Here is a 25,303-nt window from a genome sequence, read left to right as displayed (position 1 = left end):
TCTAGGCCACACTCCCAGTGCAGCACTGAGGGAGTGTGGTGCTGTTGGAGGTGCCATCTTTTGGATGAAATGTTAAATCAAGGCCCCGTCTGCCCCCTCAAGTGGGTATAAAAGATCCCATGACATTATATGAAGAAGCAGTGGGGTGTTCTCCCTGGTGTCCTGGCATCAATGTTTATCCCTTAACCAGCATCGCATAAAAACAAATTAACTGGGCATTATCACATTGCTGTTTGCAGGAGCTTGTGCGCAAATTGGCTGCTGCATTTCCTACATTATAACAGTGGCTACAAAAGTACTTCCTTGGTGTAAAGTGCTTCGGGATGTCCTGAGGTCTTTGAAAGCTATTAATTTGGGAACAGTCTTTATAATGTTGACCAGCTGATCATTTTGGAAACTTTTCCGATCATTTTATGATGTCCATGAAGTTAGATCTGGAGCTAACCTCAATAGCTGTGTAAATGATTTGGGTGCCTAAAAGCTAAACACATCATTCAATCGCCTTGGGTGAAAGGGTAGTTGGGAGGAATTATTTACTTGCCCGAAGCACTATATATTTTTTTAATGTAGTGATGATTAAGATTAAAACTGCTGATCCCAGCAGCTGGATTAAAAAGGAATGAAGGGGAACCAGTGAGGAAAAAGTGAAAATATTAAAATGAGGGTGAATAAGTGCTAGAGTTCCTGATGTACCTTGCATGCAGCTGGTTGGGATACCAAAGAGAGGGGGGCATGGGGGGAGAGTGGAAGCAGGGCAGCACTTGCACATTTCTTTGCATGAGTTGAAAACAGACGAGCTGCCCTGTAAGCTACAGGACATGCACAGTCTGGAATGTAAAGAGTGTGTGTCGGAGGTGCCACCTTTCAGATTATATGTTTGTTGGTAAAACTGAGGGCCAGTTTGCCCTCGCAGTTGGACGGAAAAGATCCCACAGGCACAATTTGAGGAGCAGGGAAATTCTGGTGTCCTGGCTGATATTTATCCTTCAACCGACATCACATTTTAAATTAAAAATAAATGGATATCTGGTCATTATCACATTGCTGATTGTGGGAGCTTGCTGTGCGCAAATTGGCCGCTGTGTCACCTACATTACAACAGCGGCTACGCTTTTTAAAAAAAGTACCTCATTGGCTGTAAAGCACTTTGGGACGTCCTGAGGTGTTGAAAGGCAAGGCTTTCTTTTTCTCTCTTCTTTCATGTTCCCATCTAATTGAGTGCACGGCCTCACTTAAAATAACCAGGAAAATCTAAATAAAGTTGTGAAGTCAAGTTGACTGCAGGAAAATATGTTTATGATTTTGTAGTGTTGACAGTACACTGTTGTGCAGCCCTCTGAGTTGTGGCAGGATGCAGACTCAGTGCAGCCATTCTAGCTGCAGCAGGGTGCTTGTCACGCAGCCTTCACCTTGCACTCTATCCCCAGGCGGGTCAGGATGCAGTCATGTGCAGCCTGTTATGCAGCCTCCCTACCTGAATCAGGATTTGAGGGTGCAAGGAGGAAAGAAACTTTGATCTATTCATCATCTGGATTGCAGGGCTTAGTTGACAGTGGCTTTGTTTGTTTTGTTAAATAAAATGCACTCGTTACCTGAATGGTATCTTCTGTGTTGTAGGTGGGTCAATTCATTGCAACCTGCTAGAGTAACCCGCTGGGGTGGGATGATCTCCACCCCTGATGCAGTTCTGCAAGCAGTCATTAAGCGGTCTCTCATAGACAGCGGGTGCCCAACGTCCATAGTCAATGACCTCATCGAAAACGCACATGAAAGGAACTGGCCTCAGGGTCTGGCCACCTTAGAGACTCGTCAAATGAACCGCAGGTACTACGAGAACTATGTAGCTAAACGAATCCCAGGGAAACAGGCAGTGGTGGTGATGGCGTGTGAGAACCAACACATGGGAGAGGACATGATCATGGAGCCTGGTTTGGTGATGATCTTTGCTCATGGTGTGGAGGAAATCTTTTAAAACAAACACATTGTGTTCCTTTTTGTCTGAATGAAGTTCATAATGAGAAGAAAGCAAGACTTGGCCTTGCGCTAACTAGAATATCTTCAGTGAAAACAGACTTCTACACAAACAGAGGCTTCTCACCAAATTGCATTATGGACTGTTAGACCAACAGCTTTTATGCAGCTCAAGAACTGGCTTAAGGAATGAGAGCTTGCAGCTCGCAAAACATTAATCACAACTTTTTTTTTGTATTTATTCTTCCAAGATTGAAAGACTAAAGACAGGAAGTACAATTCTGATGCCCATTCCAGTTCCTGCTGCCACGTGAGAAAGCTAATATTTGTGGCACCATTTCACTTTACTGGCAGTGGTTTGAGTTATGCTCTAATACCTGATTTTCATGTTTGTTTCTTTCCCTTGTTTCAAACAGAAAATTAGTAATGGACAATATTTCTATTGTAGTAGCTGCTGTTACACTGTGGTCAAGTATACAATACAAAAGTGTTTCTCTGATCATTTTGAAGGAAAAGTCTTTTGAGGTTGCTCTGTCAGAGCAGAGCTCACAGACAAATTTAAAAACAAATAGATTTTAGTGCTGTATGAACTACATGGCTTAATATCTACTAAAGCAACTCTGATTTGCTGCAAAAAACTGTCAATATTCAGGCATGATCAAAAACACTTTTTTTAAAAAAAAAACCTAATTGAGATGTGGAGTGATCTGTGGAATGTGAATAGTCGCCTGATGTGTGGTTTCTTTAAGTGACCAGGCAGGGGCTGAGGTGAATTGAACTTGCAACTGCTACAGGGCAAGGCAATTGCATTCACTTGTTTTACTTTGAATCTTTGTCAACATTTAATCACTTTAACCTAAATCCTACCTTTTTGTTTGGATTTGCCTTGAACTGAATTGTTAAACCTGATGTCAAATAACCTCTGAACAGAGTCTTGTGCAAGAATGGCCAAAATTGCAGCAAATTGCATCCAGTGGTAGGGAACAAAAAGATTGGGCCTTTTTTTTTTAAGAAAAAAATGATCCTGTGACTAATCCTGCTTTTCAAATCCTAATATTATTTTATTAGTGATATAACCAGGAAGCTATCTCGGTTTTGAGACAGTCTACAAATACCTGATTACACTAGACTGTGTGTAATACTCTGTTCATGTAAACTGCAAAAGTGACCCAGCTACATTCTAATGGATAGGTATTGGGTCTATGATTGCAGGCCTCAAAAAGCTAGAATAAAGGCTGAGCTAGTACAGGATTGCAATACCATATGACTGAAAGGTATCCTAGAAAGCCCGAGTATAACTTGTGCATTTTTTAAAAAATCAGAATATTTTAGTCACTTGGCTTCACTTCTTTGGATACCTGACTAAACTAGGTATCAGTACTTTGGTAACTGTACCTAATGTAGGACATTTTTAAGTGACTCCAAATGGGGGTTGCACTCTTTTTCCCCCCCCCCCCCCACCCCTGCTGCAAATTATTCAATTTGACCCAAAGCAGCTAAGAATGACCAGATCAATTGCCAATGGCACCAGGTTTGTAATATAGTGCTTCAAATCCTGAGTTAGTGGAGTGGGGGGTGTCGGTGGCGGTGGAGGAGGAACATGCTGTGAACTTATAAACTCTAGCTAGAATTTGTGTGTGTATATATTATTTTGATTAAAATCTTGCAATTTAGCTGGAGTGTTTTTTTTATTGTTTTATCCACAAATTAGTGAATTCTCTCCCCCCAGTGTTCTAAATGAAAGCATACAAAAACCCTTGCAAGTGTGGAACACAGTTAGCCTCTGTTGGGACTTGGAACTGGGTCTATGGTGTTGGTTCGCTCCTGGGCAGTTTTTTTTTAAAGATTTGCTAGATCTGAACTAAGCTTTATCAAAGACCCTTATGTAGTGTCCCATCCCTTCCAAACTGTAGTAAAATCTGGGCTACAACTCTTGAATGTGTATCATTTTTGAGAACAAATATAGGATATGTTGCCTTGTTCCAGAAAGGTAAACGTTAGGTTGTTTATTTTAACTTTTTTTTGAGGAGGTTAAAAGAGGACTTTTGGTACCTGGACAACATGAAGGAGAACGCTCTCTATTCTATTTGGGACTGCACTGAGCAACATCATTACATCCATTCAAGGAGCTATCACTTTCTCCGTTGAATCCACTGAAACCTGAAGTGACTTAGAATTCCAAGAGTTTGTACTGAATTTTTTTTCAGCAAGCCAAAGGCTAGATTTGCCTCACTTCTGGTTTTGATTAGTACAAATATTTTATGCTATATTTCAAAATACTCTTACTTTTGGAGGGCTTAAAATACAAGCTCGTGCATCAAACCTTGCAGTAAGTGACATTCCTTTTGTACATCTAGGGCCTCCATCATGTTTTCTTTCTTGACCTGCTCTGTTTCTACAAGCGACTGGTAACTTAAACTGTGCACAGATGCATTAAGGACTGAATTCTTTATATCTTAAAAAAATATATTTGCTTTTCAACCTGTCTGCCGTCATTATAGTCCCTTTTGGATGTTTCAGTCTGGATCTCTAGGTAGCCTGGCATAGCTTGTTTTTAGAAGTGAAACCTCCAGCCTGTCCTGATTAGCCATGGGCAGAAAGTTAGTATCTGAGAAAGTTGTCATTTTTAAAATCTTTCTTCTCAACATCCTCCCTTCCTAAGTTGAGGCGTGGCATAAAGTTTTAAGAAAAAGACTACCTTGAGGGGCCTCGATTAAAATCAGTCCTAATACAGTCAGAAAAGAGAAAAAACATCACCTGGTAATATACAGAAAGCTATGTTAATAGTAATGGTGTTCACAAAGAAGCCTGCTTTCATTTGAGGGCTGAGGATTCTGCATAATGATAAAGGAGTGGGGGGAGGGATTTCCATTTCCAGCCCTGCATCCCTGACTTTGGGACTAAACAAAGCCACCTAAGAACATCCTTATGAGAAATTTCCCTGTCTCTGTCTGCCTGCCTCTCTCCCTGTCTCTGTCTGCCTGCCTCTCTCCCTGTCTCTGTCTGCCTGCCTCTCTCCCTGTCTCTGTCTGCCTGCCTCTCTCCCTGTCTCTGTCTGCCTGCCTCTCTCCCTGTCTCTGTCTGCCTGCCTCTCTCCCTGTCTCTGTCTGCCTGCCTCTCTCCCTGTCTCTGTCTGCCTGCCTCTCTCCCTGTCTCTGTCTGCCTGCCTCTCTCCCTGTCTCTGTCTGCCTGCCTCTCTCCCTGTCTCTGTCTGCCTGCCTCTCTCCCTGTCTCTGTCTGCCTGCCTCTCTCCCTGTCTCTGTCTGCCTGCCTCTCTCCCTGTCTCTGTCTGCCTGCCTCTCTCCCTGTCTCTGCCTGTCTGTCTGTCTGTCTCTGTCTGCCCCTCTCCCTGAGGAGTTGGCAGCCTCTGGCATCACATTCTACATTTATTGATGGACTGTTTGACAGAGGGCATTCCAGACAAGCCTGAGCTTCACTATTTTGATACGTTATGTACTTTCCAGTTGGGGTCACTGCTAGAAAGCACTCAGGAGCAGAGGTCTGGATGTGTTTACCCCTCCATAGCCTGAGGATGCTGAAGCCAATTATACCTCTGCAGTTGCTGCCCAGGCTGAGATTGACTACCTCGGCTCAGAGCAGGAATTTAACTTTTTGATCATATTGGGGGAGAAGCGGGGTAGATATCTTCCATCCAGCCTCTTGGAGCTTTTAAGGTAACTTTCAATGTGATAGATGGAAAAGCAGAATTTGGCCATTGCATTAGTCCTAATGGAAGTATGGTCATGCAGTAGCCAATCTGAATAGTTGTCTATTGTATAATATAATAGAAAATAAAATAGTATTTTAGAAACTTGTTATCTTGCAGCAAAATGAGCAACCTTGTATGAAGTGTTTTTATGTTGCTCTGGAAAACAACTCATGCTTTTTTTTAATTTTATAAAGATGTTAATTGTCTCAGTGTGCACCTTTTTAAAGTGGACCTTCTGAGTACACAAGTTATTTTGTGATTGGAGAGGTGTTTGCAGTCCAGAATTGTCTCCTGTAGCTGACCTAGTTGTGATGTATTTGAAAAGCTGTGGCACTTGGTATTAATGATGAATGAAACACTTTTCATAAATTATCTGTGAAATAAAACTCTATGTACTTGGTCTTTTGTGTTTTTTTTTCTTTCAACTTGCACTGTGCACACACATCTTGTGCTGTCCATGTCTGTTGACCTTTATTTCATGCTAGAAGCCAAGTGGCAGGATGGTTTGTCCTATTGAGTTTCCCCACAACCCAGCCTTGTTCCAGCTGACCAGTGCAAGTCACATGGAGCGAGTTACATTCTGCACTATGCTGTGGTACATAGTTTCAAATGCTTGTACATGCCCACCACAGTGGCACTGGCTAACCATCTACCTGATGAGCTAGCTGGTCTTGTCTGTTTATTTTTTGTATGTTCATCTGCAAAATGTTAGAGATTTATGCAAAGTGGTCAACTGTACAAATGATGCCAAACTAGGAATCTCAGCTTGGGCAGTGCAAAATAAAAGCTCAATGGATGTAGTGGTGGCACCTGGAATTGAATATGGGTGAAACACTACATGTAGGAATGGAACAAATGGGTGATGTCTGTACGCAAATGAAAAGTTCAAATAGATATTGGACATGTGTCTAATCACTGTGGAGCAACATTAACAAAACAAATGGAATGCTGAAGCGCAGAACCGAAACAGTTGAGTTCAAGTCAGGAAATTCTGATCAAGTTGCAAGTCAGACTATATCTCGAGTACTGTGTCCAGTTCTGGCCAATGAGACTGGGAGGAATGTTCAAATACTAGCTGCAGCTTGGATGGAGGTGAAGGACAATCCTACACACCTTCATAGTATTGGAGTTTAACTACTTGCTTCTTTGCCTCCCATACATGCTAAATTATGATTCTGTGGGCAGTTGGCCTCCAATGCTTTGCCCAAGTGGCTATTCCTTGTCTGTGAACCTGGATGCTGGCAAGCAGCGGCTTCAGAGTTGCTAAAACTCATTGAGAGCTGGCAATGTTATGACTTAGTTTGGAGGGCTGATGGTGCAAATATTCTATTTTGTTCTCTTCTTGATCTGTTGTATTTAAACAGTGTTTGGTGATGTGCTTTGTAAAACTGATCTGGCTGCTAGAGTTTTGGAAATTGCCCAAAGAAAGCTCAAGAAAATGAAAGTAAAATTTATATTCACAGAAATTGAAAACTAATTTTGTGCTCCCTGTGGGAGGTTGATATCCTTTAACCTGTGATAAAATGTGTTCCTTATGGCTCTCCCTAGTTGGGGAAATCATATAGAGCTTTCTTCTTATACCAAAGCAGTCTGTGTCCAAATGCAGCAAGATTGGACAATAGCAAGTTGATAAATGGCAAGTAAAATTCATGCTACAAATACTAGTCAATAACCATCTGCAACGAGAGAATCTAACTATCACCCCTTGACATTCGATGGTATTAGCATTGCTGAATTCCCCCACTATCAATATCCTGGGGATTACCATTGACCAGAAACTGAACTGGGCCATATAAATACTGTGGCTACAAGAGTAGGTCAGAGGCTAGGAAGTCTCCTGACTACCCAGAGCCTGTCAACCATCTACAAGGCACAAGTCAGGAGTGTGATGGAACACTCCCCACTTGCCTGGATGAGTGCAGCTTAAATAGCCAAGTGGTTATGGTATTGGGTTTGTAACCCCAAGATCAAGAGTTCAAATCTCACAGTGGCAAACTATGAAACAATGTAACTTCATCTGAAACAGATGGAAACGGGTTTGTACTCGAAAGAGTTACATCCAACAACACTCAAGAAGCTCGACACTATCCAGGACAAAGCAGCCCCGCTTGATCGGTACCCCATCCACCAACATTCACTCCTTCCACCACCGACGCACAGTAGCAGCAGTGTGTACCATCTACAAGATGCACTGCAGCAACTCACCAAGGCTCCTTCGACAGCACCTTCCGAATCTATGACCTCTACCATCTAGAAGGACAAGGGCAGCAGACACATGGGAACACCATCGCCTGGAAGTTCCCCTCCAAGTCACTCACCATGCTGATTTGGAAATATATTGCTGTTCCTTCACTGTCGCTGGGTCAAAATCCTGGAACTCCTTCCCAACAGCACTGTGGGTGTACCTACACTACACGGGACTACAGCGATTCAAGAAGACAGCTCACCACCACCACCTTCTCAAGGGCAGTTAGGGAATGGGCAATAAATGCTGGCCTAGCCAGGGACACCCACATCCCGTGAATGAATAAAAAAAAACTTAGCTACTTAATGCAGCCTGGTGGGGGGTGGGGGGGAGATTTAATTTCTAATATTCCTGAAAGGCAACAAGGACTTCCTATTTTGAAATAATTAAAGCTGTAACTAGAAATGTCAATCTTTCATAGGCAAAGGCTAAATTGTTAATGCCCCTTTTTAAAAAAAAAATGCCCCATGGAATTCCTCAAATAAAAACCTTGCTATAAATCTGAAATGAAAATTGAACCCCCCCACCCCTCCGCCACCCTGGAAATATTCAGGCCTGTAAGCTTTGTGAAAGAGCAAAGAACAGTCAACATTTTGGATGTGGTCTATCAGATCTAAAAGGTTACACTTGAAGCATTCACACACCTTTCTTGGGTGTATGCTTATTGTATTCCCTGTAAATTTGGATGTCATCCAACACTGTTGCTTGTGTCAAAAAAACACTTTATTCTTTCATGGGATGTGGGCACTACTTGCAAGGCCAGCATTTGTTGTTCATCCCTAATTGCCCTTGAATTGAGAGGCTTGCTAGATTAATTCAGAGGGGCAGTTAAGAGTCAACTGCATTGCTGTGAATCTGGAGTCACATGTAGGCCAGACCAGTTAAGGAAAGCAGATTTCCTTCCCTAAAGGGTATTAGTGAACCAGATGTCTTTTTTTTATAGCAATCAATGGTAGTTTCATCATCACTGCTGAGGCTAGTTTTCAATTTCAGATTTTATTAATTGAATTTAAATTCTACCAGCTACGATGGTGGAATTTGAACCCATATCCCCAGAGTGTTAGCCTGGGCCTCTGGATTAGTAGTGCAGTGACATAGCCACTAAACCACCCCCACCAACTCTCTCAAGTCCTATTTACTTGTCATCCCTGGGCTCGATGACCTACATCGGCTCCTGGTTAAGCAACACTTTTTAACAATTCTGACCCTTGTTTTCAAATCCCTACATGGCCCCTCTTTACCCATTTCTGTAATCTTCTCCAGCCCCTACAACCTTCCCAAGATCTCTGCACTCCACCAATTTTGGATTATTGAGCACCCCCAATTTTAATCTCTCCGTCATAGGTGGCGGCTGCTTCAGCTGCCTGGCCCTAAACTCTGGAATTCTCTCTCTAAACCTCTCCACTTCTCTTTCCTCCTTAAGTCACTCCCTAAAACTGACAACCTTGAACAAGCTTTTGATGACCTGTCCCTAATATCTCCTTTGGTGGCATAGTGTTGTAATTTGTCTCATAATGTCCCTATGAAGTGCCTTGGAACACTTAATATGTTAAAGGTGCTTTATAAATGCAAATTGTTGGGTATAGGAAGCAAATTCTAGAGTGGCATATAAGTGGCTGAATGCACATGTTATGACTGGGATGGGGAGAGGTCGCAGTTTGACTAGACCACTACTCCACAAGCTGCAGCATTAGTTTAAAAGTTTGATTCACTCACCAAAATGGCCAATCATTTACTTCTGCTACTGTATGACCCAGAATAAAAGATACTTTAACTAGGCTTCTTTCAATAAACAACAAACTTATTAGTTTATTATGAAACCAGTTTTGTCAAATAGAAAGGCAAAGCTTATTAACATACAGTATGGAACATGAAAGTATACTAATTACTCTTTTGAGATACCCTAAGACACACACACAAACACAAATATAAATAAAAAGAGAAACCCTGCCAAAGGTAAAAAAGTCAATGGCTGAAGGGAAAAGGAAAGAGGGTAGAGTCCTTGAAATAGCATCTGGGTTATGTGGTTGGTCTCTCAGCACTGATCTGCAAAACAGTCAATGATTCTTGCACTGCTTTTCAGGCGGACTCAAGGAATACTTGCAGGTATGCTATTCCAGCAGATAGCAACTTAGGAGCAGCTTATGTTCATTGCTGGCTCTGGACTGTTAAAAGGTGCAGTCTTCCTTTCACAAGCAGTTGGTCCTTTCTCTTCTTAAAGCAAAAGCAAAACCAACTTTTAAACACAGATTTCCAGGCGTGTTTTTTTTTCCAGAACCATAAACTACCATGTGACCCCTTTTGTAAACAGTCCACCAGGGTCCAGAGGTTTCCAGCTTTTTTAAAGCTGCTCAATTACCTTTTCTGGCAAAAGGATAGTTTTTCCAGGAATAGCAATCAGAGTCTTGCATTAACCATGTAAGGGGCAATGTCTTTTAAAGCACAAATTTTTCCTGAAAGTTCTTAGTCTTTGAAGATGAACCATTTTCTGCGATTAAAGTGTTCATGACACACAGCTGCGAATGTTGAGGCAGTGTGGTTACACTTGACCTCAGCATCTTTGGTCTAAGGAGGGGTAAAAATCAGCTAATGTTATCCTATTCCTTATTGCTATTGTTATGAAAGCCAACTCACCTTCTCATCGACAGCAGAGGTTGGGAACTCCAAGTCCTGACAGACCTCAGAGTTCCTGCTCATGCATGACCGGCAGTGGGCTGTGCACGCGCAATTCAGCATTTTAAGTTCTTTGGGCTGAGGACAGACCCTGCACGCTTGCACAGAAAGAGAAAATGGCACAAAAACCTGGATTGTGTGACCGGGAGCAGAGCATCATTGAAGACCAGTGTCCTAGGCAAGGGCAGCAAAAGAGGAGGCCCAGACAGGGAACAGGCACAGGTCCCAGTTAAGTTAAGGGGAAAAAAAGAGCAGAAAAAGAGGCTCCAATCAGCAAAAGGGCTACAGTTGGCAGACTTTAGGTGATGAGGGCTCAGGAGAAACCCTGATGATCGAAGAAGGCAGCAGAAGGTTGGTGACCCTGTGCTGTGGGGCGTTGTGCCGAAGGTATCCCTTTGGAGGAGTAGTAGTATTCTGGTAGGTGCGGCAGAAGACCTGAAGCTGTGCTTGTAAGTTAGTTCTTGAGTGTATACTCGAGAATCCAGAGGACCAGAGTCTCAGGAGACGAGATTGAAACCCCTGCGAAGTGGGCTATCGTTGAGGCCATCTGAGCTGGAGTGACCTGGAGAGAATGCCAAGGCCAGATCTTTGAAGGTGAAGACTGGAATCCCTCGTGAGAGAGACGGTTTCAATGAGATTGGTTGACTCACAACGTTTACTGACGCCTGGGTGTGTTGTTGAGAAATCTGTGGAATCTGTCTTGGTCGCATCTGCCACTTATTGTGCAGTGTGGTGTGTTCGACCACAGTTTGCCTCTTAATTCACATATACCTTATATTAACCCTGAATGTTAGAGTCCAAGATAGATATTGTAAATTGTTTTATCTTTCTGACCTTGTATAATAAAGTTTATTTTTGTTTGTTCAAAACCGGTGGAATCTTGTGGCTTTATTCACTGAGCAAGCATCTTGAATCTCAAACTTTGTCTGCTTTAAACAAAATGTTATTTGTCCCTAACTGGATCTTACCAAAGACTTTGTTGGGGGGGGGTTCTGGTCTTGGATCATAACACTGTCTACCCATCTTTGCCGGAAAGATGTTAGGTCAGTACCAGATTGGATTTGGCTGTGATATTCTTTCTGGTGGCGTATCTTGTGAACACATTCATATATGAAGAATGGACACTTGGGGTAAAGTACACAAGGGCTGCCAGCCTTTGTGGAACTTTACTCCTCCTCCTCATGTAGGGCACGTAGGGCACTCCTTTAAAACCTAGCACTTTGGCAAAGCTTTTGGTTGCCTATCCCTAATATCTCCTTATGTGACTTGGTGTCAAATTTTGTTTGATAATCACTCCTGGGGAGCACCTTGAGACATTTTACCGTGTTAAAGGTGCTATATAAATGCACATTATTGTAGTTGGAAGGATGAGAAGTGCAATTTAATAGAGGTGTGAAACAATTGCACAGACCAGATAGAAGTACGTTGTTTCCTATAGTTGAGGGGTCTAGAATGAGGGTCATAAGAACGTAAGAAATAGGAGCAGGAATAGACCAAATGGCACCTTGAGTCTGCTTCACTATTCAGTATGATCATGACTGATCTTTTGCCTCAACTCCTCTTTCCTGCCCACTCCCATATCCTTTGATTTCCTGATAGATCAAAAATCTGTCTATTTTAGCCTTGAGTATACTCAATGATGGAGCATCCACAATCCTCTGGGGTAGAGGATTCCAACGATTCACAACCCTTTGAGCAAAGTAATTTCTCTTCATCTCAGTCCTAAATGATTGTCCCCTTATCCTGGGACTCCCTGACTAACGGAAACAAGCTCTCAGTGTCCAAATTATCTAGTCCCTTCAGAACCTTGTATGTTTCAATAAGATCACCTCTGATTCTTCTAAACTCCAGACGGTATAGGCCCAATTTATTCAGCCTCTCCTCATTGGACAATTTTCTCATCCTAGGAACCAGCCTAGTAAACTTTTGCTATACTGCTCCAAGGCGAGTATATCCTTCCCAAAACTTGAAGACTAAAATTGTTCACAGTACTGTATGTCAATTAAATAGATAGATTGGAGAGGCAGGGACTGTTCTCTTGGAGAAGAGAAGGTTGAGAGAAGATTTGATAGAGATATCTAAAATTATGAGGGGTCTGAACAGAGTGGATAGGGAAAAACCATTCCCATTGGTGGAAGGATTGAGAACCAGAGGGACACAGATTTAAGGTAATTGGCAAAAGAAGCAATGGAGACATGAGGAGAAACTTTTTCACGTGGCAAGTGGTTAGGGTCTGGAATGCACTGCCTGAGAGTGTGATGGAGGCAGTTTCAGTTGAGGCATTTGAAAGGGAATTGGATTATTATCAATATGCAGGGTTATGGGGAGAAGGACAGGAATGGCACTAGGTAAACTGCTCCATTTGAAAGCTAGCACAAACACAATGGGCTGAAGGGCCTCCTATGTGATGTAACAATTCTGAGATTCTGTGATACTCCAGCTGTGGTTTCACCAAAGCCCGATATAATTGTACCAAGACTTTCTTATTCTTGCATCTCTGTCTGCTAATTTTCTGTGTGCCTTGTACAGCGCAACTCAAGTCTCTCTGAACATTACCACCAAAGTGAATAAAATTACACTTCCCCACATAGTCTATCTGCCTCTTGTTGCCCACTCACTTAACTTGTCTATATCTCTTTACATCCTCACAGTTCACCTTCCCATCCAGCTTTGTATCGTCAGCAAACTTAGATACATTACTCTCTTAGTCTAAGCCAGTAATACAAATTGTAAATAGCCAAGGCCGCAGCACCAATCCTTGCAGCACTCCACTAGTTACAGCCTTCCAATGTGAAAATGCCCCACTAATCCCTACTCTCTGCTTTCTGTCTGTTAATCAATCCTCTGTTCATGCTAATACGTTACCCCCAACTCCATGAGCTCTTATCTTGCCTATTAACTTTTTGTGTGGCATCTTATTGAATGCCTTTTGGAAATCCAGGTATACGGCATCTACTGGTTCTCTTTATCTACCCGACGAGTTATATCCTCAAAAGATTTTTAATATATATGCGAAACATAATTTCTCTTTTATAAAACCATGTTGATCTGACTGATCATTCTATAACTTTCTAAGTGCATTGTTAAGACCTCCTTAATCAGAGATTCCAGTACTTCCCTGACAACTGACGTTTCCTCTCTCCCTTGATTTCTTGAAGTGGAATTACATTTGCAACTTCTGATCTGCTGGGAGTATTCTAGAATCCAGGGAAATTTGGAAGATCATTCTCTGCAGCTCTTTTAGAATCCTAGGATGCCCATTGATATCATCAAATTTAAAAGATTTTGAATAGAGGGCAGAAAAACTTGTTCATACAGAGTTGTGAGACCGTGGAATTTATTTCCAAGATTAGTGGTTGACAGAAATTATGCCAACATTTAAGATTAGACTGGATAGGTGCGTGAAGGAAAAAGAGTTGAAGGGATATGGAAATGTCACATCAGTGTGATTTGCTCACATGGTGGGTTAATGCTGACCCAAACTGATGGGGTCAAATGTTCCATGTTTGTGTTGTAACTTTTGTACATTTCCATGTAAAATACAGGGAAAAAAAATGTTGGGTAATTCTTCTCCTGCCTGTTGTGACAATTAGTTCCATGAATGTTTTTCATATTTTGTGGGGGTGACATCACATTATAAGTACAGGAACTGTTTTCCTCTTAGAATCTGTTTGGAGTAAGATGTAAACAAAACATTATGAGCACATTGCACAACAATCAGGGAAATGAATATTAACCCTTCATGCAAGAATTACTGAAGCATTTTGTTCTTGGAGTAATCAAAAGATGGATAATGTTAGTCTATTGTGAATAGTGTTTATGATTTTTAATGTTTTGGTAATAAGCTTTTTCAGAAGCTTACTGTCATAGTTCAAATTAATATTTAGTTGATACATTCAGGAGGTTTTACAAAGTGTGACTATTAAACAAGATTTTTAGTTTGTGCATTATCATTCCTGTACGCAAGGCTGTATTACTCTGTGTGAGAAGTGAACTATGATTGGACGCTCCCAAGAGCAAAAGGTGAATCTTATTTTAGAATAGATTTTATGTGTTTTTTTTAAAAAAACATGAATCGTCACGAACAGGATTCGAACCTGTGCGGGGAGACCCCATTGGATTTCGAGTCCAACGCCTTAACCACTCGGCCACCGTGACTCATAGTAAAGGAGCTGAGAGCGGTTTTAATGTAAGATTTGAGCAGGCTCGGTATCGCCAGGCGGTTTTACCCGGTCAAAGGGTTACTTTACCGTCAAAACTAAGATGGGTTTTTTTTTAAATCGTCTATTGCAAAAACTTCTCACACGATCGGAGATGCGAGGAAAATCCGGAATATTTGCCGAGAAATGATTTTTTTTGCGGCGGCTCGCGCTTGGACTGTTTGAATCCACCTGGAGAGGGGTGGCTGAGAAAAGTTATATATCCCCTGCATTAGTTTGCGACCCGTTCCGAAATTTAGCACGGGGTAGAATAATATATAATGTAATAAGGAAGAATGATACATTTTTTTGGTGCTCACTTTTTCCATAGTTTGCTTTCAATTCATCTCCCAGGATTTCCCCCCCCCCCGTGTCTCCTCCCAGTTGGGCGGCTCTGGGGTTGGCGGGATTTGCTGCAGCGCGGGCTGTTCAGATTTTATGAGGAAAACCGGTTGAAACTTTTCAACTATTTCCAGCCTAAATTTTCGGAAACTAGGTTGCAAAGCGTAAGGTGAGTTTCTTTTTTTTGCCCCCCCCCCTTAAATCCTCTAGTTTATTCCCCCCCCCCCCCCCAATTTCAATCCCTTCAACCAGAAACAGTATCGCGGAACGGTTACAGAGGTCATTCGGCCCGTCGTGTTTACTGGATCTTCACATGTTTCAAGTGTGCAGAAGTTTTAATAAAAAAAACATCGAACATGAATCCTAAGAATTTTAAAGCGTGAAAAGCTCAGCCTGTCTACAAAGATCAGCTGACGTTTTCTGAGGCCGGGGGTGAATGAAGGGCCCTCGGGTCTGTTTGGTACGAATGTCACTTATATGTTCGAAGGCACCTTCTACATTTTAAATGCAACCTCCAAGCACCAATTGCACAGGTTTAACTTCATCTCTGTTGCTAACTCTTTTTGACCTGCAGTTGATGGATAATTAAAATCTGTTCCTACACATTTTGGATTTCGGTGCAGACTCAACAGCCATTTCCAGGACCCAGCTCTGAAGGTCCATACAGACTCCCAACGTTATCTCTGTTTCTCTCTCTCTCCACAGATGCTGTCAAACCTGCTGAGTTTTTCCAGCATTTTCTGTTTTTGTTCCAGAAAAATGTAGGTCTCCAATGCCATTGGTTCCCCTGCTTTGCATCAGAGTTAAAACTCTGGTGACACCTTTTGATGATCTGCTTCTATCACTGCTTGTTTGTCCCTACAACCACACCAACCCCCTCCACTTCTCTCTCTCTCTCCGCCCCCCCCCCCGCCACACACACCTTAAACCAGCTTATATTTCACCCCTTTCTTGGACTCGGACTCAAGTTCTGTCAAAGGGTCATGAGGACTCAAAACGTCAACTCTTTTCTTCTCCGCCGATGCTGCCAGACCTGCTGAGTTTTTCCAGGTAATTCTGTTTTTGTTTTGCATCAGAGAGTGCTGTCACTGATGTGAGTGCTGTCAGTGACACTGCTTTAAGTATACAATTGCATTAATTCATTGTAAACCTTGTGAACTTTCCCCATTTTACAATGGATGGCAAAGCACAACTCGTCAGGTGTCCCTGTGACTATTACGGTTTGCGTTATCAACATTCAACCTACACAAGTGAGGAATGGTAGAGGATAATTGAAAGAGGAACGATTTTCTGTTAAATTAGCTTAAGGGAAGTTCACTTGAAGGCCTAGTGTGTCTAGCATTAAATGGCCCCAGGTTCAATTCCTAATCTGCTGATCTAATTTTAGGCAGTTGGAGTGTTACAGTTGGCCTCAGTGTCAGGAGGAAACTAGGCCTGTGATATTTTGCCTATTGTTACTGTACTAACAAAAGTACTGCTGATGGAGAGTGGAAGACATTGAAACTAGAGTCATCCTGGGTTGTCCTTGTGATCCTCTCCTAGGATTGCGATTGCTTTTCATTTGGAGGGAAATGTGTGTTTACTGCACAGACTGACTGTAGCCAAGAAGGCCCCAAGATTTGTACCAGTCCCTCTCCTCAAGAATGCAGTAGGTGACTTTTGCCAGTCGTTCTCCTCTCCTGCTCAGAACCTGCTGCCAGGACTCCAGAAAGAGGTCAAGGGTGGCAACACTATTTATGTATTTTTCTCTTTCCCAGAATGGCATGGTTGAGACCAGGAATTAATTCCACCATGACCATATTGCTGTGCACAGCTACTTCCTGCTATTAACGTAAAACCAGAAATAAAAAACAGAAAATGCTGGAATTACTCAGCAGGCCTGGCTGCATCCGTGGAGAGAGAAATGGAGTTAATGTTTCAGGTTAATGACTGTTGAAATTCGCATTGGTAGAAGGGTGGAAATGGGGCACCTTTTGTCCTCTTTGCACAGATGTATCTGTTTCATTTCTTCCCCCCCCCCCCCCCCCCCCCCCCCGTAGCTTCTTTTTTGCAGTGTTCTTTTAGTTAGGCCTCCTTCTGCACTGTAATAATTCTGTGATTTTTTTTTTGCACTGTCCCTCGTATAGCTGGTGGAATTTCACCTTTTTCTCTCCCCCGTTTGCTCTTCTGTTGTTCCAGGTTGCTTCTGTCCTGTGTTTCTACTCCTTTGAAGAGCGCACTTTGTGGACCTGAACATGATGAATTGTGAACTATTAGCAACGTGCAGTGCCTTGGGGTACCTGGAAGGAGACAACTATCACAAAGAGCCTGATTGTTTAGGTAAGTCACTTCAGACCTGAACTTTCAGTCATGGTTTCAATGTTGTGCTGGTTAGATCCTGAAGCTTAATTCTTCAAATTTTATACAATTTGAAATACACAATTGACAGATTTTGCTGTGTTTTGCCAGCAGTCATTATCCATTAACCCACCAAATGAATTGCTGGTTTTGTCAGCTATGCTACCATTATTATTTTTATAACTTGAAATCTCATTTTTTTCATTATTCTGTTTGTTTTGAGCTTTTAAAATTAAGCCATCCTTCAATTATGGCCACCACCATTTCATGATTTACTCAATCATATGGGAGAGATTAAAAAAAAGACCAGGATTCAAATGTGATAACTGACATGCAGAAAGTTTTAATAAACATTTTTTTAAAAATGTATATATAATGATTACTGCATTCCATGCCACTCTCCAATGTCTGGTGGTCACCAGACATGTATTGAATGAGTTGTAAAGCAGTATTCATCATCATCATAAGGAAAGTTCAGATGACAACAAAAACCATAGTAGCAGAGCACCAGTGATTTATAATCACCTGAATTTTGGCTTTTTGCTGTGTTTATTATGTAGATAAATGTTATTCCTTTTATTTGCCGCATTGATATTGGCAGCCCTGCATTTCATATTGATCCATAATTGCATCCAGGCTGAAGAACTAATGTTTGTGATATAACTGCTGTAAGTGTTGTTACCAGAAAATACAACAGAACTTACAACACACAAACTGGCCATTCGGCCCATCTGCTCCACACCAGTGTTTATGCTCCACACGTGCCTCCTACCACACCACCTTCATCTCACCCTACCGCCATACCCTTCTATTCATACCTACATATGAATTAGGAGCAGGAGTAGGCCATTCGACCCCTAGAGCCTGCTCCGCCATCGATAAGATCATGGCTGATCTGATTGCAGCCTCAAATCCACATTTCTGCCTACCCCTGGTAACTTTTGACTCCCTTGTTAATCAAGAATCTACCCACCTCTGCCTTAAAAATATTCAATGACTCTGTGTCCAACACTGTCTGGGGAAGAGAGTGCCAAAGACTCACAACCCTCAAAAGAAAAAAGTTCTCCTGATCTCATTTCTCCCTCATGTGTTTATCCAGCTTCCCCCTTAAATGCATCTCTACTGTTTGCCTCGACCACTCCCTGTGGTAGTGAGTTCCACATTCTCCCTGCTCTAGACAAAGAAGCTTCTCCTAAATTTCCTATTGGATTTAGTAAGAACTATCTTATATTTCTGGCCCCTAGATTTGGTGCCCCCCCCACAAATAGAAACATCTCCTCTACCTTGTCAAGCCCTTTCGTAAGCTTAGAGACCTCTCTGAGGTCACCCCTGTTAATGTACGTTAATGCGCAATTTGAATCATGTCCCTGTGATGACAGGACTCTAAACCATCCTAACACTTCAAAACGTACAGCTCTTTATACCACTGAGGTGTATCTGAATATGCTTCCTGCTGTGAATTACTTCAAGAGTGCAGTGCTTGTTACACAGACAAATTCAACAATCATTCTGTTCTAGCAATGTCCTATGAACAATAAAATATTTGCAACAGAGTGGAGGTTTTGGGCAGATTCAATCCAGCCTTCCTCTTCACTCCATTCGTAGTCGACCAAGTAAAATAAAAAATAGGGAAAACTTTGGATGGTGATCAGCAATGCTTGTAACCTACCTTCCTCACTGCATTTGTGATATAGAGAGACTTGCACAGGATTCCTTATCCATGTTCTTTTATGATTGCTAGTTACGGTGATGGGTACTGATTAAGGAACAAGCTGAATCAGCTACTTGAGCTGCTTAGCTTATAACTTTATAACTTGGTTAATAAGTCCTTCCAGAGCAAGAAATTTGCGAGTTTGATTCATGGTTTGTGTTCAATAAACAGACTCCAACCACTGTATTACTGTTGGCCTCAGAACCTCTAGGGACAGGGAAGGAAATCAACCAGAGCTCCTGCTCCTGATAAAATGTTACAACACAGAAGGAGGCCATTTGGCTCATCATGCCTGTGCCAGCCCTTTGAAAGATCTATCCAATTAGTCCCACTGCTCTTTCCCCATGGCACTGCGAGTTTTTCCTTTTGCTGTTGAAGAATTCTTTCTGGAAAATGCACATGTGGCTGTTGGACGGGAACAGTATCTGGTTTGGTTGTGATACCTTCATGGCAGCATAGCCAGCCAGCATTTATTCTTGGCTCATACTTGAGTGGAACCAGTGTCCCGGCAAGAGCCACTGTCTTCAGGAAAAGAGTGGAGAAAATTATGCGATATTTGTTTTTAAAAGTAAATATTGTGACTGGAATTAATTTTTGTTTTTCAGAGAGCATCAAGGACCTAATCAGGTACCTAAGACATGAAGATGAGACACGAGACATTCGGCAGCAGCTAGGAGCTGCACAGATTCTGCAGAATGACTTGCTACCCATTATCGCACAGTACCCTCAGGAGAAGTTGCTCTATGAAGCAGTTATTAGGTATGAATCAAATTTGAATGAGTTTTGCTGCATGGAGCATTTTTGCAAAGTGCTCCGTGTGTGGAAAAGGGCTGTAGTCTCTGCATTTAGGTGATGTCTCAAACTACAGCAGTGAATCAGCTCTCAGTTTGTCTGAAATAGGTGATTTGTTCTGCTGTAATTAGGTAACTAAATATCCATTTGGCTCCTCCAAAGGGAGGTATTTTTTGGTCGGGCTCTAGTGATAAATGTTCCAAAGTGGAGCTTGAGAAATCCACAAACACAAAAGTTATTTAAAGGAGAAGGAACTAGAGGAGAAAGGGAGGTAGGGTGGGAGCTAAAGCATGATAAGTTTTCTGGGCTGGGGAAGCTAATAAAGTTTTATTCCTATCCTCGGGGTGGAGTGGGTTTTGGGGGGCGAGACGGGTATTTAAATCAAAAACTGTGAACAATCCATGAATGTGGTGGTAGTGTTGGGGAGGGCAGAGGTTGGATTGTAATAAGCAACAGGCAAAGATTCACAGTGTGTATGAACTATCTATCCATTAGCTGGCTTTGCCACATAGTGATTGAGGGGATACACATAAAGTCATTGAGAATTGATGTTGATTATTGGCTGTTTCTTTCAAGGTTGCATTTTTGTCGTTTTGAAATTGGGACTGTTTGCTGGTAGGATGCTGCTAGGTTGCGCAGTCATTATGCTTTCTGCTTAAGGTTCTGGGAAATCATCACAGCTGCTCTAAAAGCTCCAAACAGTGGTGAGAGGCAAAAGGGCCAATGCCAGGTATGTTAAAACAGCTGTAGGGGGACTGCAAATTTATTGAACTCTTAGTGCAACTCTGGGATGATTCCTCCCTGAGTGTGGTAGCAGACGGGAAAAAGAACGTTTTACCTGCCGGCCTGCTTTTCACCCTGTATTGTCCCAATCCCACTTCATTAATCATGCATTCCTGGGAAACATACTATTTCACTGGCAGGTGGTCTCCGATTCACCTGCCGTGCCAGCACTTCACTGCTTCCTCACGATGGGCGCCATATTTAAACAGCAGCTGCGTGCAACCTCTCAGCGCTTCCAGCCCAGGACTGCTGCACAGAAGACATGGCCCTGAAAGACAAGAAGACTGCAGCTCCTGGATTCAGTGACACATCCATTGAATGCCTTTTGGAGGCCCACAGTGATGTCCTCTACCCCTGCTCTGGTCGCAGGAGGGGCAGCAGCATCACTAATCTGGCTTGGGAGGCAGTGACAGCGGTGGTCAGCCCCAATGCCCTGCAAAAGAGGACAGCCACCCAGTGCCGCAAGAGGATGAACGATCTCCTCCGTTCCGCCAGGGTAAGTCACACTTCTCATCACTCTCAACTTACCCATCACATGTTCACAGGAATCCATCTCACTGCCAGTTCAAGGACATCACCATTCATCTCTCTCACACACACTTTCATTATCCTCATCCCATCCATGGCACCACTCACCACCCACACATGCCAGGCATACTTATCATCTGGCCTGGCAGGCATGCTGCTTACACTCTCTCCATCTCTATTCATGCAGGACAAGCTGGCACACAACAAGAGGGAGACTGGTGGAGGAATGCCTGAAATCAAGGTCCCCACTGACTTTGAAAACAAAGCCATCCAGCTGGCCGGTGACGATCTGGACCGTTCATGTGCTGACAATGAGGTCGGCGGTTCACAACCAAGTGAGGGCCCAGCAGTGCAACATCCATCAGACAACCACCCTGTGAGTGATGTGTCCTGTTTCACAGGCCACTGCCTTGCACTAATTATCTCTCCTTGCTTTCGCAGGCACGTCTGGGAAACAGCTGACGGAGTCAATGGCCCAGGTCCTTGACTCGAGCCCTGAAGACACCTCAGAAGAGGAATCTGCTGAAATAGTCATTGAAGACCCATCACAGAGCAGAGACACACACCTCGGTGGGACAAAGCTTTAGAGTAGCCTCTGGGTCACGTTCTGGTGAACATATCGCACTATCTGATCTGCAGCAGGCAGCGGCAGGGACTTCCCAGGTTTCTGGCACTCGGAGGACTCCTGGCAACCAGAAATCTGTTGAGTCCGAGTCAGATGAAGAGCCTCTGGCCTTGGTCATACCTCAGCTGCAGGAGCTGCAAAGACAAGCTCGGGAACATCAGGAAGGGATGTCCGCTGCACTCCTCAGATTGCAAAGCACGTTGGAGGAGTCTGTCTGTCTTCAGTCTGAAGTGATAGTGCCGGCATGCCAATGTACCGAGGTCAACACTGGTAGGATGGTGGCTGCCATGGAGACCTTGGTCCAGGACGTCACTCCTGCACTGCTGCGCAGGCTGAACTCCATCACTGATGCCATAGTTGGCCTCCAACAGTGTCACTCCAGCTTCCCCTTCTCCTCAAGGAGTCAGCCAGAGGCCCTCAGGTACCCATAGGGAGGAGCATACCCCAAGGCCATCCACCCAGGTGACTCTGGGACTGCCTGGCCCATCCGAGTCCCCTCTTCCTGTGACCCCAACAAATCCAGCTCCACAGGCTGAGGAGGGTGCCACTGCCACATATCAGGACCCCGAAAGCAGGCCGGGGTCCTCCAGGTCTTGGCCCTCCACAGGACGCCCGGCTAGGTCATCACAGACAGGGCGTCGTAGTCAGCAGGGTGCCTCCACCTCCACTGTGGATGTCTGGGGAGCACCAAGACATAGTGGCAGGGTTAGGAAGATTAAAAAGATGTAGTTGCACAGCCTGGGTACGGGTGTTAATCACTTGTACATAATGTTAACTTTGTTAATAAACTCTGAAGAATGTCTCCTTGCCTATGGCTCCTTGTCCTGATGAGCAGTGTTCATGTCACTCAGATGTGAAACCTTAGTCCCTGCACAAGATAAAGGCAGGTGTCTCAGTTCGGGGTTACTTCCCTGTGCTTTGTGCAACCTTCCTAGCACACTGATGATGTGCCTTCACTATCACTGGTCACATCAGTCATGCCTGCACCTTGATGGGGCTTATCATTGCTGCCAGAATGTCCTCGGCCGGTGGCACACAGTTCTGTCGTTCTCTCTGTGAGCTCCCAGCACCTTCGAAGTACGGCTGGCCTCCCCATCTCATCAGCATCTGTGTCCAGTGACAGCGTGGTCCTGAAGGGTTCAGCTCACAAAGGATGCCATGGGATCAGGAGAAGTTAGTTTCTCCGTTGCATCTCCATGATATGACCCTGTTCACAGAGCACAAGTGAGGTGCCATTGACCAGACAGGAGTCAGACATTCACATAAGCTATGTGAGGAACTATGGAGTGTCCCCACTGCATGTCATCATCATCCTCCTGGAATGTAGGGACTATGGGCATCCGCTGCATGACAGGAACGTTATCACAGAGAGTATGTGCGCTGCCATCAGCCAAACAGGAGTCAAACATTCACAGATGCCACGTGAGGATCTATGGTGTCTCATTGCATGTCATCATCATCCTCCACGAATCTAGCAGCTATGAGAGCCTCCTGAGCGTGCCTGCTTTGACAGGCCAGTACGATGATCTCATCGCCATCATCCTTGCCTTCGAGGACCTCTTCACCCTCATTCCTGTTGATGTCCTCATCATTGGAGGAGATATGTGCAGCCCCTCTATCTCCTCCTCAGCCAGCTCCTCTCCCCGTTGCTACGCCAGGTTGTGAAGGGCACAGCAGGCAACGACGATGTGCGACACTCTCTGTGGATTATATTGCAGGGCTCCACCAGACCGGCCCAGGCACCGGAACCTCATTTTCAACATTCCGACGGTGGTGGGGGTGGGGCTGAAACAGGAGCTGGGGCAGGTAACCCCAGAACAAAGAATGAATCTGCAGGCTGCTGGGCGGGGAAGCGGGCTGGGCACAAGGCCTGCCTCTGTGCCCCAGCACTGTGTTTAAATAAAAAATAATTAAACAAAAAACATTCCTCCAGGCCCCTCCCCCCCCACACACATACACACACTCCCTATGCCCAATCCATGCCAACCGATGCCCACCACCTACCCCATGGCCCCTTATGCCAACCTGTGCCACCAGCCTTTGCCAACTCACCTAGTATCCTTGGACGGCTCCTTGACCGTTTTGACACTTCCTGGATAGCCTTGACAGCTGGGTAGCTCCTTAACATTTCCTGGACAGCTGGACAGTTCCAATGAGTTTGTGCATAATAATGTTCACTTTTAACAATTCCAAAGGGTGCCTTATCTCTCCCAAAGGTTTCCTGGAACCCAATCCAAAGGGGTACCTTACCTCTCCAAAGGCTATCCATCAGAATCCACTAAGTTCAGACCTCCTCTTACCTGTTCTAATTTGCACACACTGGATTTCACGCTCCTGTTCCTCCAAAATCCCAATTCAGTGGAGGAAGCTGATTATTTAAATAGGCAGCTGCCTCCATGAATCATACATGTGTGAACCCCGGCCCGACTCAAGTCCCACCCCTGCAAAGATGGGAAATGCCCGGTTTGGGGACAGGACTTAGAAATTTCGGCCATTTCTGGGATTTTCGCCACGATGGAGAGGCTCTTTGTCGAGGCAAAAATCTGGGCCTTAGTCTAAACCCTTAGGTGTGTGCCCTATCTTTACTGGCTGCCAGGGGAGTTTGACGGTCTAGGCCTTCCCTCTGGTGGCCAGAGCTTGGAGCTGCAGCACCCAGAACTGTCACATTAACAGGAATATCCCATTGAAAAGGTGATGGTGGGGGTTGCGGGCAAACATCAGATGTGGACGCAATTAACATGAAAGCCCTCCAACACTGTTGACAGAGGAGTTTTGAATGGAGAGCTAACAGAATATACCAATTTTAATAATTGTCTTTCATTTATTTTTAGATTGTTGGTTAATCTAACACAGCCAGCACTTCTGTGTTTTGGGAAGGTTCCTGACAACCCTACCTTCAGACATCACTTTATGCAAACGGTTTCGTATCTGCAGGGGTACAAAGAGGCAAGTACATAAAGAATGGAAGGAAGGCCAGTCTTGGTGACATGGTGGGATAGCTATAGTGTGATGTACCACGTAGAGGGAGGAGGCAGGTTTGTGTCCACCAAGCACATTCGGGTGAATTGCTGAGCTCAGCTGTGTTTTCGGGGGGTGGCGGGGGGGGACAAAATGGTTGGAGGTTTGGTGCTGCCTCACTGGGCAGTTGGAAGGACAAGTCACCCTGATGTATACTTATCTTGAGCATCACTTAGCAGACAATCACAAACCATCAGCCAGACCCTTTCAGAGTGACCTAAAGGGGTGGAGCACCTGGTTGGTTGGGGGGATACCTAACTTGTCAGAAATTAAAAAGTCACTTTATTGGGAAATGCAATGACTTCCAGTAGGATTATTTAGTATTGAGATCTAGAATGATTTGTAGCTTGTACCCAATTAATTGCACTTT

The 25,303-nt window shown here is 43.8% G+C and overlaps 1 protein-coding gene and 1 non-coding gene across 8 annotated transcripts in view; one reads left to right on the top strand and one right to left on the bottom strand.

Annotated features, from left to right (window-relative positions):
* The window catches only part of LOC121273212 (E3 ubiquitin-protein ligase NRDP1), a 96,400-nt gene that overhangs the window by 31,336 nt on the left and 39,761 nt on the right, over positions 1-25,303 (top strand). For 4 of the 7 annotated variants that reach the window (XM_041180208.1, XM_041180206.1, XM_041180207.1 and 1 more), the window contains one exon: positions 1,618-5,033. In XM_041180208.1, coding sequence (XP_041036142.1) covers positions 1,618-1,972 — 355 coding nt within the window. In that variant the 3' untranslated portion in view covers positions 1,973-5,033. Of the gene's footprint in view, positions 1-1,617; positions 5,034-15,185; positions 15,309-17,317; positions 17,459-19,792; positions 19,947-24,746; positions 24,862-25,303 lie in introns of those variants that run through there. The other 3 variants (XM_041180203.1, XM_041180204.1, XM_041180205.1) reach the window with 2 other exon arrangements.
* trnas-cga lies at positions 14,675-14,756 on the bottom strand. The gene has a single exon. It is a non-coding gene; the product is annotated as a tRNA-Ser (tRNA).

The sequence above is a fragment of the Carcharodon carcharias genome, chromosome X, assembly GCF_017639515.1.
Source record: "Carcharodon carcharias isolate sCarCar2 chromosome X, sCarCar2.pri, whole genome shotgun sequence".
Taxonomy (NCBI): Eukaryota; Metazoa; Chordata; class Chondrichthyes; order Lamniformes; family Lamnidae; genus Carcharodon; species Carcharodon carcharias.
Note: the sequence above shows the minus strand (reverse complement) of the source record. Positions and strands in the feature narration are given on the sequence as shown.